The 12,231-nt window shown below is 41.2% G+C and overlaps 1 protein-coding gene across 1 annotated transcript in view; it reads left to right on the top strand.

Moving 5' to 3' along the window:
• Window positions 1-12,231, top strand: part of LOC145415549 (uncharacterized) — a 113,814-nt gene that overhangs the window by 62,584 nt on the left and 38,999 nt on the right. The window contains exons 20-25 of the mRNA XM_080284772.1: window positions 1,479-1,601; window positions 7,036-7,064; window positions 7,834-9,001; window positions 9,551-9,665; window positions 10,017-10,174; window positions 10,376-10,543. Of these exons, the coding sequence (XP_080140898.1) occupies window positions 1,479-1,601; window positions 7,036-7,064; window positions 7,834-9,001; window positions 9,551-9,665; window positions 10,017-10,174; window positions 10,376-10,543 (1,761 nt within the window). The remainder of the gene's footprint in view (window positions 1-1,478; window positions 1,602-7,035; window positions 7,065-7,833; window positions 9,002-9,550; window positions 9,666-10,016; window positions 10,175-10,375; window positions 10,544-12,231) is intronic.

The raw sequence follows: 12,231 nt of genomic DNA, 5'->3' as shown, positions 1-12,231 counted from the left end.
ATCACTGTTACTAGGAATGCTTTAGTGTTACATGTTGTGAGGTTAACTTACATTAGATGATGATGATGATGATTGGTGCGAGGTGTATCGTGGTTGTTGGGCTGGGTGTTCATTTTTGCTGACAGGAACACTTCATAGTGGAGATCAGCTGTTGTGAAATTTTTCTCAGAATGGCAATGTATCAACACAGTTGAAGTTCATTATATGGTACAGTATTCGCAAAACATGGGCTTCACATATGACATCATCATTACACCTTGAAAGTTGCTGCTTTCCTGGATTATCAACAGTTGATGATGTGGCCTGTGTGTCTAATGTTTTAACATGTGGTGCTTAAGCTTTTGCTCACAATGACCTTTGTTTCACATACTGGGATACAACTGTTTATCCCTTTGGAGTTGTGACCCATACCTGCTGTTTAGTTCAAGTATTTTCAACCTTAATATGATGAAAACTGTTTTGCCAAAACACCATACTGTGTGTGTGTTCATTGTGTACCGTGTGACTTAATTTGGCCTACCAGTACCTTGCTGATAGTGTGACTGTGACCTAACACACGTTACTGTGCAGATAGCCTGACCGTTGACTTAGTACATCCCACTGTGTTGAAGTTCAGTGGAATCTCATGTTACTGTTTTATAGAAACCACCAGGTGGACATTTGTGTATGACATCCTTGTGTTCTTGATTATATTTCGTCAGAAATTTTGTAGCTTTCCTAATATATGACTTTTCACTCACTTTCATCTTAAATGTCAGGACCAATTTGCCTAGCCCCAGGCCCCTACGCTTCTCATGGGGCAGCATAGGATTGGATGATGGTTGGATGGATGGATATAATACACTGTTCTACATTAAGTACAAGTGTTCCAGCATATGATAAAGTATGAATGCTATGAAGAATCGGCCAGTTAGCTGAATTCCCGACATCACCCTCCCTCATGTAGGTTTATTACTGGTGAAATAAAATATAAAGCACAGGTATATAGATGACTTATAGACCCATGCTGACTGTATGCATAATGAGTGGCTTATAATTTACCAGTTTGTTAAATTCATGATACTGTGAAACAAGACTGTCAATAAATATTTGTCATTGATTTTTGACACTTGCCATATTAAGCATAAATACTGTTAAAGGGTTTTTATATATGAAAGCAAAAAATGTGATTTTTTTTTTCTCTGGTCGTGCCTTTGGATAAGAAATGTGCTATTTTCTTTGTATAAACAGGCTTACTTTCTGCATTCAAAATTTGGATTATTGTGTTGGGACTGCATGACTGAGGTATGTTCCACACTAACATATACAGTATTTTGGATGTTAGTTTGGGGTGGCACATCATCAAAAAAAGTTCTTATCAAAATTTGAGGTAACATGAGACTCTACTGGACTGTGTGACCCTTGACCTAACCGACCTAACCATGGTGGTGGTGTTGACCCGTGACCTAACTGTTGGTGTGTGTGGCTCGGGCCCCCAGGAGAGCCTTGATGGTGAGTTGGCCAGGCTGAGAGCGCAGGTTGGCCACGACCTTGCCACTCGATCCCGCGTCTCTTGTCAGCTTACATCTCAGCTCGAACACATCAAAATTCAGGTTACCAAGGTACTGAAATGTTTATGAGTGTTTGATTGGGTGACATGGTGATTTTTTTGGTGTGTCTGTGTTTTGGAGGATAAAAATGGAGCACAGTGTTATGAACTGCACTTTATATAATTTAAAGTGGAAAATCTGGTGTTACTCAGTACCTGTAATGTTACATAACATTCACGTGCATGGTTGAGTGTGTGTTTGAATGTGTTTATGTGGCTGTGTATGTCTTTGTGTGTACAGTATTAATACATCTACTGTATATGGATATCTATGTATGAAAGTGTTTGTGTGTGTGTGTGTGTGTATAATTGAATGCTGTATGTAATATTACATCTGACATGATTGAATGTTTAGGTCAGATATATTATGATCCACATACAGCTCTTCTATATCCTGATTCACACTTTTTCATCAGCCACAGAGACAGTGCTGTTTGTTCTTAATCTATGGAGTTAGAGTGATATGTTATCCATAATGAAGACATTAAAAAATACTTTACAGTATTATACTGTATCAAGTACTTTGCAGAATCATTGTCTTTAGTACAATCAATGTACTGTATAGCACTGTATCTCATTTGACTTGTAAGTTTGTTTAACATGTGTAAGCTGCATAACTGTTGGGTTAACTTGTTGAACTGTGATTTGCTTTCCTGTTGCATGTAGTAAAATCTACATATTGGTTGATAGGTAGCAGTGCATCTCTTAATGGAAGTACTGAACACTGTACCAGAGTCATAGCCAGATTGGTGGCCAGGGTGGCACTGGTCACCCTTGAAATATACCTGACCACTCCATTGGTCACCCCAAATTTCTAGGGGAACACCCCAAGACTCCCCTAAAGTGTTTTTTGGGGGCACTACTGCTGAACTAGGCTCAGCCACCATTTGACCACCCCATGGTTAGAAATCATAGCTGTGCCCCTGCATTTATGCCAAATTGAATGCTCAGTTTAGCCTCTTATACGTGTGGGATAGTTATAGTATGAGTCTTGTTGAGTGTTTGTGCACATTCCATTTTGCCAGCATCAGTGAGTCTGCATTGTATACAGATGCACTAGTTGAGTAGAATGCATGTTCAGTGTGGTGAACATATGGGTGTATTGGTGCAGTGTTTTCCATGCTGATAGAGGAGCTGTTAACACTGATTACAGAGACAAAGCAACACAGTGAAGCTGATTACAACACACCGGGTCGTACATCATGATGGTAGATTTGATACACGACTCGGACTTGGGATGTACCTGAGAATTACTGATTAATGTTGATGTGGTATTTGATTTCTGTGCATGATAATTATTTTGCATGCAGTGTTGATGATACCAGAGGGAGGGAAGGAAGGGTTATGGTGTGGTGGGTAGGAAAGACTGCTTGTAGTTGGTTTGTTTACATCCGACGGAGCTAAGCTACACTCTCACCTTGAGTACCAAGTTGTGGTAACATAAAATTCAGCAAGCTTTAGTTATGTGATAGGAATTAGTCACCTTGGTTAATAGTCATATCTTCCATCCAGTCTGACTACACTTGGCCTTCAGCTGAAATTAAAGGGTTTAGGGATCTTTGTCAGATGAAAACAAACTGTCTACAGTATATAGCACATATACAGGGACTGGACACTTTCTTCCACTGTGGTGCACGTGTTACACTTTGAGTTATTGTACCGTTAAGTAATTAATTCTTGTGACCTTTTTACAACTTTTTAAAGGCTGATAATGGTCTATTTATTCCCGAAATAAAATAGTATGTGTAAATGTAAGTGCAGTGCAAAAAATACCATCATGCTGATTTGTTTTGCCAGGCTAGTTTAAGTACATGGTTGTTCTAGTACTTCTTGGGTACAGCTATATATCATTCACCACAGCTTGGTGGACAATTTCTTGCTTTTCCAGCTTATTTTTTGTAGCTCAGTGGCATGACAGTACTGTACTATGGTTCTACATTCAGTTGCACATCCCAGCCTACCACCATATTCTAGTGTTACTCTCTTGCCATAGCTCAGCATTCAGTGCCTAGTGCAGGTGAATAGAGTATAGCTATATAGATTATATGAGTTTATGATCAGTGTGCATGGTGATAGATGTACCACAGCAACAGAAATTGTCCCATCTCTGTTTATACTGGTTCATTACTCTTTACTGTGGGGTCGTGGTAGTTTGCAGTTTGTTCCCCTTGAGCTTGTTGTGTTCACATGGGTTAGACTGAGTTCATTATTCTACTTTTATTTATTTAGCAACATGTCCCTGACTCCTTCACTACAAGGGCTCTTTCATAACATGGATAAAGCTATCTGATTTAGTAAGAATGAAAATAGACAGGATGTCAGTGTATTGAAAGGATTAATGGTGTGTGTGTTTGACCCTTCACTACAGTAGGTGTCTTCTCTAATGGATAAAACTGTATAACTATAGCAAGAATAAAGAAAGTATTATGTAATGAAGGAGTTCATTGATGATGAATTGAGTTGATGTTTGGTGGACTCTCCATTCCTTACCCTTCCTGCAAACAGATCTTAACATGTGGCAGAAACTGATGGTTTGTTGTGAACCTTTCCTTTGATTGCTCTGATTCTTACTCAAGGGGGAAGCCATTGAAGTTTTAATTATTATTATTATTAATTATTATTATTATTATTATTATCATTATTACTACTATTTTATTTTTAGGAATACACTTCTCAGAACAGAAGCTCCCTTCAGTAAGTTCTCATCTGCCTAAGCAAATAATTTTCTAATTTTTCATTAATCTACAATGTATATGTCAAACATGTAAATATATGTAATAATTCACTCTTTTATGCATAAGCACGCTGTTGCAGTGCATTCCGTAAGGATAAAACTTCCCTGGCAACTGTTAGAGAGGGAAAGGTACTTGGCTAATATTTGTACCACACACTTCAAATTTCACACTTACATACCTGTAGTACAGTGTATACACAGTATTTTTCATTATAAAGAAAACAATAACTAGCTCAAAATTCCAAACTGAAAAAATTGCAAACATTGTGGATCTCACCCTTAATGCAGCATAAAGGTTTGGTGCAAATGGTAAAAGTGTAATGTCTAGTATTTATCACTACAGAGAGAAACCATTATTACCTCTTCTTGTGGTTTCGTGCTGCCTGTAGTGAAAATAATGATGATGATTAACACAAGCTCAAGTATATAACACATTGGAGCTTTGGCGACTAGCACTCCATCGGTGTTCTAAAATTATAAATATTATTGCTTATACTTTTGGTTGACAGTTCAGTACAGAACAGCAGTGTTATTCAGACAGTATTCATTGTACGATAAGTCACATGTATTCCTGAGTATCACAGCTGTTTCCCTACAGCTGGTGCAACAAATAAGGATAGAGTGGCAGATTTGATTTGAAGGTAGTAATGAAACTTTCTGAGGCAAGTCATCAGTAACATCCCCTAGACTTTTGAGCAAAAATGAATGTCAGGATAGGCAATTTCTAATGAGAACTTTCTGTACACTGTCATTTTTGGCATATTTTGTTCCTTTAGTTTATATAATGTATAACCTGACTCCTTGTTAGTTTTTATACCATTTTTTATTTATTTTTTCTGTGGTTGTCAGTAGGTTACCAAGACTCTACATTATATTAGTTATTCTTATGATTTTTTACCATGATGTTTATAATTTTTTACCATGATGTTACACCAGTCACCAGCTTGTAATTCGTGTACAGTATAGAAATCCATTACTAACATGAATAGAGGCATTCTTGTGGGCTTAGTAGGTTCAGTGGCACCTCATCCGTATTGATATATTGTATTTGTGCACCTTACTGGTCTCTCTTGTAATATTAACATCTTTTAACACTGTCCAGTAATTTGGATATGGATTGTCTCTAAGTAAATAATATTCATCATAAATTTCATTGTGTATAGATCACTATGGAAATTTGTATGTTGACTGTTTGGCATGTCAAGCCACTTGTCAACTCACTTAAAGCCAGCAGCCCAGCCAGTGCGTACTGTAGAGATATCAGTGTACAATATAAAAATGGTAAAGCTAATCCTTTAATACCTTATGAGGACCCCATAGGACTCAGAGTATAGGAGGACCCAGTTGCATTGGAAAAAAATATATATATAAAAAAAAAATACAAGGGGATACTGTATTAACCTGTTCAAGCTGATGAGATCTTGTTAGTTTATTCTGTCACTCCCAGATAATTTTTTTCAGTTTTAGAGAGGCCTCTTGCAATTCATGAGTTGAAAAGAGATAATATCTAACCCCTCCAGCTCAAAAAGTCTTTCCAGTTGTCTGAAGATGCATGAATAATAAGGAAAAAGAAAATCACCTTATCAAAGAGATTAATATTTCATAAATAGAAGTAGACAGATATGGAAGAGGTAGCTTGGAATCCTCAAACCCACAAGACTTCAACCCCAAGCCAGGGTCATATTGTAAATACTGGAAATATTGATCACCTCTTCCTTGGCCATTTATTCTGCGCATTACACCTAAGTATCCTTTTGTATAATATTAATACAAACTATGGGGACGCAGTTAGCATACAAGAGAATTTTAAGGTTGTAATATACAAAGTTAATCATTAGGGATGGGGTGCTCTGAAGCCTCCTATGCCACTTTTACTATGTGCTGTAGTGCTGTAGAATAACTTGCATTTTGGCCCATCTACTAGGTGGTAACTTGGCCTGTATAGTGTAGTGTTGACCTGTATAGTATTTGTTTCTCTGTACAGCATGTCTTGTATTTCACTCCAGCCTGGTGCATTTTGGGAGATTATTTACTAACTGCTCTTCACCCTTGTCCCTCCCTCCTCTATCCCTGACCCATCTGGCTGCTGTTTCTGCTTCCTTTTTCTATTATTTGTCTGTTCCTTCCTTTCCTTCCTCATTCATTTCCATTTCCTCTCCCTTCTTTCTGTCCTTCCTGCCCTATCCACTTTTTGTCACTCTTGTCCATGTTTCCTCCCTTCCTATCACTCCTTCCTGCATTGTTTCATATCACTCATTCTTGAAACCTCACTCCTTCCAATCCCCTCCATTTTTTGCATTCCATATTGCTTCCTTTCCCACCACTCATTCCTTTGTCTTTTCCTGTCTTAACCTCCACTTCTTCCTCTGTATCATCTCCTGATTCTTCCTTTCTACCATCCATGCTTCCTTGTTTCCTTCCTCCCTTATATCCTACCTTCCCTCCTTCCCTCCCTCCTGTCTACATCCTTCCCTCCTTCCTTTCCTCCCTCCCTCCCTCCTGTCTACATCCTTCCTTTCTTCCTTCCTTCCTCTCTCTTCCCATCACTACCCCTACCCCACCTGCCACTGCCACCACCTTCTCTGCTTGTGTGTGTGGGCGTGGATGGGTGGGATATAATCAGATGGAACAAGTGTTGGGCGGGCTGGTGGGCGGCCTCTTGGGCAGAAAAGGGTGTAGTGATTCTGACGCCCTGCTCTCTCCTCTCTTGCAGCGACACCTCCAGGGCATCTACAACGACAGGTGAGAAACTTGCCCTTGTTAACATGTGACTTGTTTGCCTGTGTCTTCATTAAACCTGTAGTAAGTGTTGCAAGGCCAGGCATATCTGAATTTGAAGCCAGTGAGTGCAGGCAGAAGATGCCCTTCTCCTGCAGCTTGCCATCCTCCTTTCAGGGGATAGGGAAAGAGTTGAGCTTGTCAACCAGGCTGTGGAGCTGCTCATATGTATCAGTGCCACTGCTTGAGGGCATCCTTTTCCAGCACCATTAAGCTCGGGGAATAATTACAGTATGTGTTTGTACCTCGCAAATTGGTGAATATTAAAGGCTGACCCTAACATGTAGCAGTAGTGAGATGCAGTGTCCATGTGAGGTTTCACTTTACTTTTTTTAGGACAGAATTATCATGATTTATTTTTGAAATATACATTTTCTGAAAAAATAGGTTTGATGTGACCCTGTCTGTGAAAGTGGACTGTTATTGTATATGTAACAGTGTTTGATTTTCACTTAACATGTTTCCTTTCTTGGGGTGCAAATTTGTGTGCAGGTGTTCTTGCACAAATGTTCCTTGATTGCAGACTTGCTTCGAAACAAAGGGTAACAGCTGGCCAGGAATGAGAAGGGCAATTATCATTCTTGCCTGGCTGTCTTTACCTTTCTTTGGAGGCAATTTTGCATCCGGTGAAGGGAAAAATGTTAAGGTTTATTCTGTAAATAGCAGTGTATTTAAAGTATTATCAACAGTAATGGCATGGCATGTACCTGATGCGGTGTACGTATGTTGTCAGGGACTGGTACAAGCGTCTGGTGGGTTTGCTGTCCCAGGTGACACTACAGCTGCTGCATTACTACACTGTGGCTCAGTCTCTCACACAACCCTCACCTGCCCCAGCCCACCCTTCTGCCCCTGCCCCTACTCACACACCCGTCAGTCCCACCCTTGCCCCCACCCAAACACTCCTCAGCTCCACCCAGGACGCCACACACCATCCTGACTCCCACACATCCCGCCCACTGGATGGATCCTTCCTGTCTGAGGATGGTGGTGACGGCTGGGCGGAAGGAGGACACTATACCAGCTTTACGGATGATGAGGCCGCCACGACTGGGTTGGTTGGCGAAGCTGGGCAGGACGAGGGAACACAGGACCCAGCTGAGGTGGCAGAACCAGGCACAGGATCAGTGGAAGGTGGCAGCACTTGTGGATCGGGCCTGGACAGCACTGGTCTGAGTGAGGGATTATTGGAGGATCTGGATAAGGACCAACAACTGCGGCCACTCCTTGCCCGCTCCTGTCCACACCTCCTGGCTGTGCTGGGTGGCCGCTGGGAGAAGGTGGACCTCCCAGCACTTGAGAAGGAGGCACAGGAGCTGGCCATATCATTACAGGCTGCTGCGGGCATGATCAACATATTCATACATTCTGCTCACTCCGTGCCTCAGCCCCATCCCCACTCCGTTCGCTCTCCCATTGAACTTTCACATCACGCCTCAGACACCTCCACATCCACTCTCAAGGAAGAGGGGGAAGAGGAAGGAGAGGAGGTGGGGAAAGAAGAGATGGTGAAAGGGGAGAAAAAGCCAGGTGAAGGACAGAAGACAAAGACTTTCATTTTTGGATCCACCCAGGCTAACACGGATGTCCCTGATGTGACCCAATATGACCTGAGTGACCTGACCAGGAGCATAAGGGAGCTGCTGAACCAGGGACATGAGAAGCTGGAGAAACTGTTGACCCAAGATGACCTAGACTACACCCGACTGAAACAGAAAGATCCAACAAACCCCGACCGTGTGCGTCGAGCCATCAGCCAACCAGGAGCCAAGGACGATCTCCAGTTGTACTTGCACCAGCTGATTGGGCGGCTAGAGGGCATGAAGGATCAGCAGACGGCACTGGAGGAGGAGAACAAGAAGCTGTTACATGCCAACAAGACGCTCGCCAGTCAACTCCAGGTCAGTCTGCTCTTACGGCTTTGTTTTTATGGCCTGAAGAGACTTCCCGCCATCCCTTCCCTGCCAGTTCATTTTTGTTTAAGGCACATTGATATTCTCTTTTGTGTTTTTCATCCATGATATAAATATAATCCTTAGGGAGGGAATGCAGTATTAAGAGGATGCTTTTCCATTGAGAGTGTTTGTAAGATGACATCCTTAGGCTGAGATGGTTTGGACTTGTGAAGAAAATGTGTGAGAGTAACGGGGAGAAGCACTTTACAGACATGAAAATGAAACAGAGAGCTACTGAAGACAGTCCATGGAAAATGTGAAATGAGGTCATAAGAAGGGCTCTCAGGGTTAGAGGACTTGATTGGAATAATGTAGGAGACATACAGATTGGAAAATTGTAATCAGGTGAACAAGGCTAACCTGGGTTATCTTGGAACGGCACGTTTCGAAACTATAACTTTGTATGTGTGTGTACTGCTCTGATGCATCTAGGTAATATATTTTAAGAGTAAAATTCCATCTGTCTGTTTTATGAAATGTTTGTATTATCATCAGGTTGCACAAGACCAGCTAGAGGAGGTTGAGGAGAGTGGTGGAGGGCAAGGAGGTGCAGGTGCCACCTCACCCTATGCTGCCAAGATGGAGGCCAACAAGGACCTCAGGGAGAAAGGTAATGGGGAGTTTCTGGCAAAAAGATTATAATGGCTGTAATTTTTTTATATGCTAAATTGAGACTCATTCACATAATGTCTTGCTCTCACTTACTCATGAAGGAGATGTCAGAAACAGATAAGATTTCTTATTATGGGACAGCATTTGTCCCCTGTATTTTTGTAATCTGAAAAGTGTAGAGTATGTTTGATTTTATGTATTTATCTCATCTTAAATGTCAGGACCAACTTGCCTAGCCCCGGGCTCCTACGCTCCTCATGGGGGGAAGTAGGATTGGATGATGGATGGATGGATGGATTATTTATTTATGTATATATATATTTTTACCTATTGTCTTGTATATTTCCAGTGCGGTCAATGTTGTCTGCCAAGAAAAAATCAAACCTGTGTCGTGAGGAGTTGATAGAGCGTGTTGGAGAGCTGGAGGGTGTGGTGAGTGCCGTGGTCACTGAGGCAGATGCTTCAGTTGCCAAACTTAAGACTCAGGTGGATGATCTCACACAACAGGTGGGTATTGCAGGGAGAGAGTGGAGAGAACAGATTGTTATACTTTGATTGACATGGGAGGATTTGTTTTTTATACCAAGATACCTGGACACGTGCTTGAAGTCGTGGATAGGAAGAGAGACAGGAAAGGCGGAACTGAAGTTGATCAGTTGTGTCCAGAACGTTAAATCACATTTTGCCAAGAGTGTTTTCTCCCTTCAGCTTGAGGCAGCAGACAGACAGTTGCGTTCATCCCGTCAGTTCCTGGAGCAACAAGCCAGTGAGAGGGACCAGGAGGCAGAGGAACTGGAGGCCAGAATATCACAGCTCTCAGCACAACTGCGTGAGAAGGAAGCACAGCTGGCATCAAGTACTGACCTGCGCAAGGAGGTAGGATGGAAGGAGGGAGGGAGGGAGAGATAAGGGAAAGAGGAAGGGAGAGAAGAGGGTAGAGAAGGAGATATGGGACAGGGAGGAAAAGAAAGAGGTATGGGGGGGAGTAAGGGAGGGAGGGAGTGAAAAGGGTAGGAAAGGGGGAAAAGGGAAAGAGGAATGTAAAAATATGGAAGCTATAGATATATGAGAGAGGAGGATGTGGCTGCATGTCAGGAGGGGAGAGTGAGGGAGAAAGTTAAGGGAAGTAGGTAGATAGAGAAGATTGAGTGTGAGAGAAATCAGGATGTGAGATACAGTTGAAGAAAAGTAAGAATGCTGAGAAAAGGAGGTATTAAGAATCAAGGGAAGTAGTGGTAAGTTGGGATAGGAATGTGCAAATGTGAAATAGGGAGATAGTAAAAGATTGAGGTAAAGAAATGGGAAAATGGAGAAAGTTGTTAAAGAAAGGAAAAGATATAACTATAAGAATGGAGATATAAAAGTGAAAATGAAGAAGAGAAGGAACGTAGGCATAAAAGGGCACCAGAAACAGAGATGTGGAAGAAGAAGAAGAGGAGGAGCAAATGATGGACAGAGGTATAGATAAAAAAAAAGAAAAATAGTATGGTAAATTATAGCTATAATTGATATAAAAAGTTATATTATGGATAATTAGAGAAAATAAATTACTTATGTGATAGATACTTAATGTAGAAAGTAATTGGTATACATACAGATAGTTGGTATAGAAAGTTAGTAATAGCAGTGGTGGAGAGTTGATGTAAGAGATAAATGATAGTTGTTTTAGATGGTTATCTAGAGCGATGGCATAGATATGGGTATCATGTAGGGACGTCATGTGCACCGTAATGGCTTAATCAGTTATTATTGTTACTTCTACATTGACACCTGGAGGATGTTGCTTTAATATTCTCGCCTTATACACACGGCACCACTCTTCCCCCAAAACTTCATTGCTGAGGAATGTTATGTTACTTAGGTTTACATTCTAAGTGGCTTTGGAGATTTGTAATACCACTTCCTTAGCAGTTTCTTTTGCACATAACACCTCAGTTTCTTTTTGCATGTTATTGATGGAAATTAGGTTGATACAGAAGCAGTATAATTAACATACAAGGGAATGTTAAGATGATAAATGCAGAATAATTCACAGAGGAAGAAGTGTTACAAAGTTTCCTGTATGACCTAGATTGAACCTTTAGAGTCATATTCTGAAAACTGACAGGGTAAAGGTGTAAACAAGCCCCTAACTATTGACAGTGGAATAGTTTGAGTACCAGGTGTGGTTAGCCTGCATGCCACAGTATAGTGTTCATTCAGCAGTCAGGGGGAGAGGCCAGGCATGTCTCAACTGTGGTTTCACCAATGACTTAAGAAATTAGGGGTATGCATTCTCCTTTAAGATCTCTGTATTAAGAATGGGATTGTCTGACCTACATATTCTTGCTGGTTTAAGAGGCTGCTCAACACCTTTTTCTTTGTGATTTGTCATTCACTTTACATTTTTATTTCTGTCTGTCTGTAGCCAGATGCTATAATCCCGGATTGGTTGACCACAAATGAGTCACCTCCATGTCATTCTGTTCAGAGCCATCAGGCTGCCCTTTCTCCAGGTTACATCCCCTCACTCAAATAATTCTCCATCTCATCCTCAGTTTCCCCCTTGTCCACCTGCCTCACCT

The sequence above is a fragment of the Coenobita brevimanus genome, chromosome 103, assembly GCF_032717465.1.
Source record: "Coenobita brevimanus isolate Jiangsu-jjx chromosome 103, ASM3271746v2, whole genome shotgun sequence".
NCBI classification, from domain to species: Eukaryota; Metazoa; Arthropoda; class Malacostraca; order Decapoda; family Coenobitidae; genus Coenobita; species Coenobita brevimanus.
Note: the sequence above shows the minus strand (reverse complement) of the source record. Positions and strands in the feature narration are given on the sequence as shown.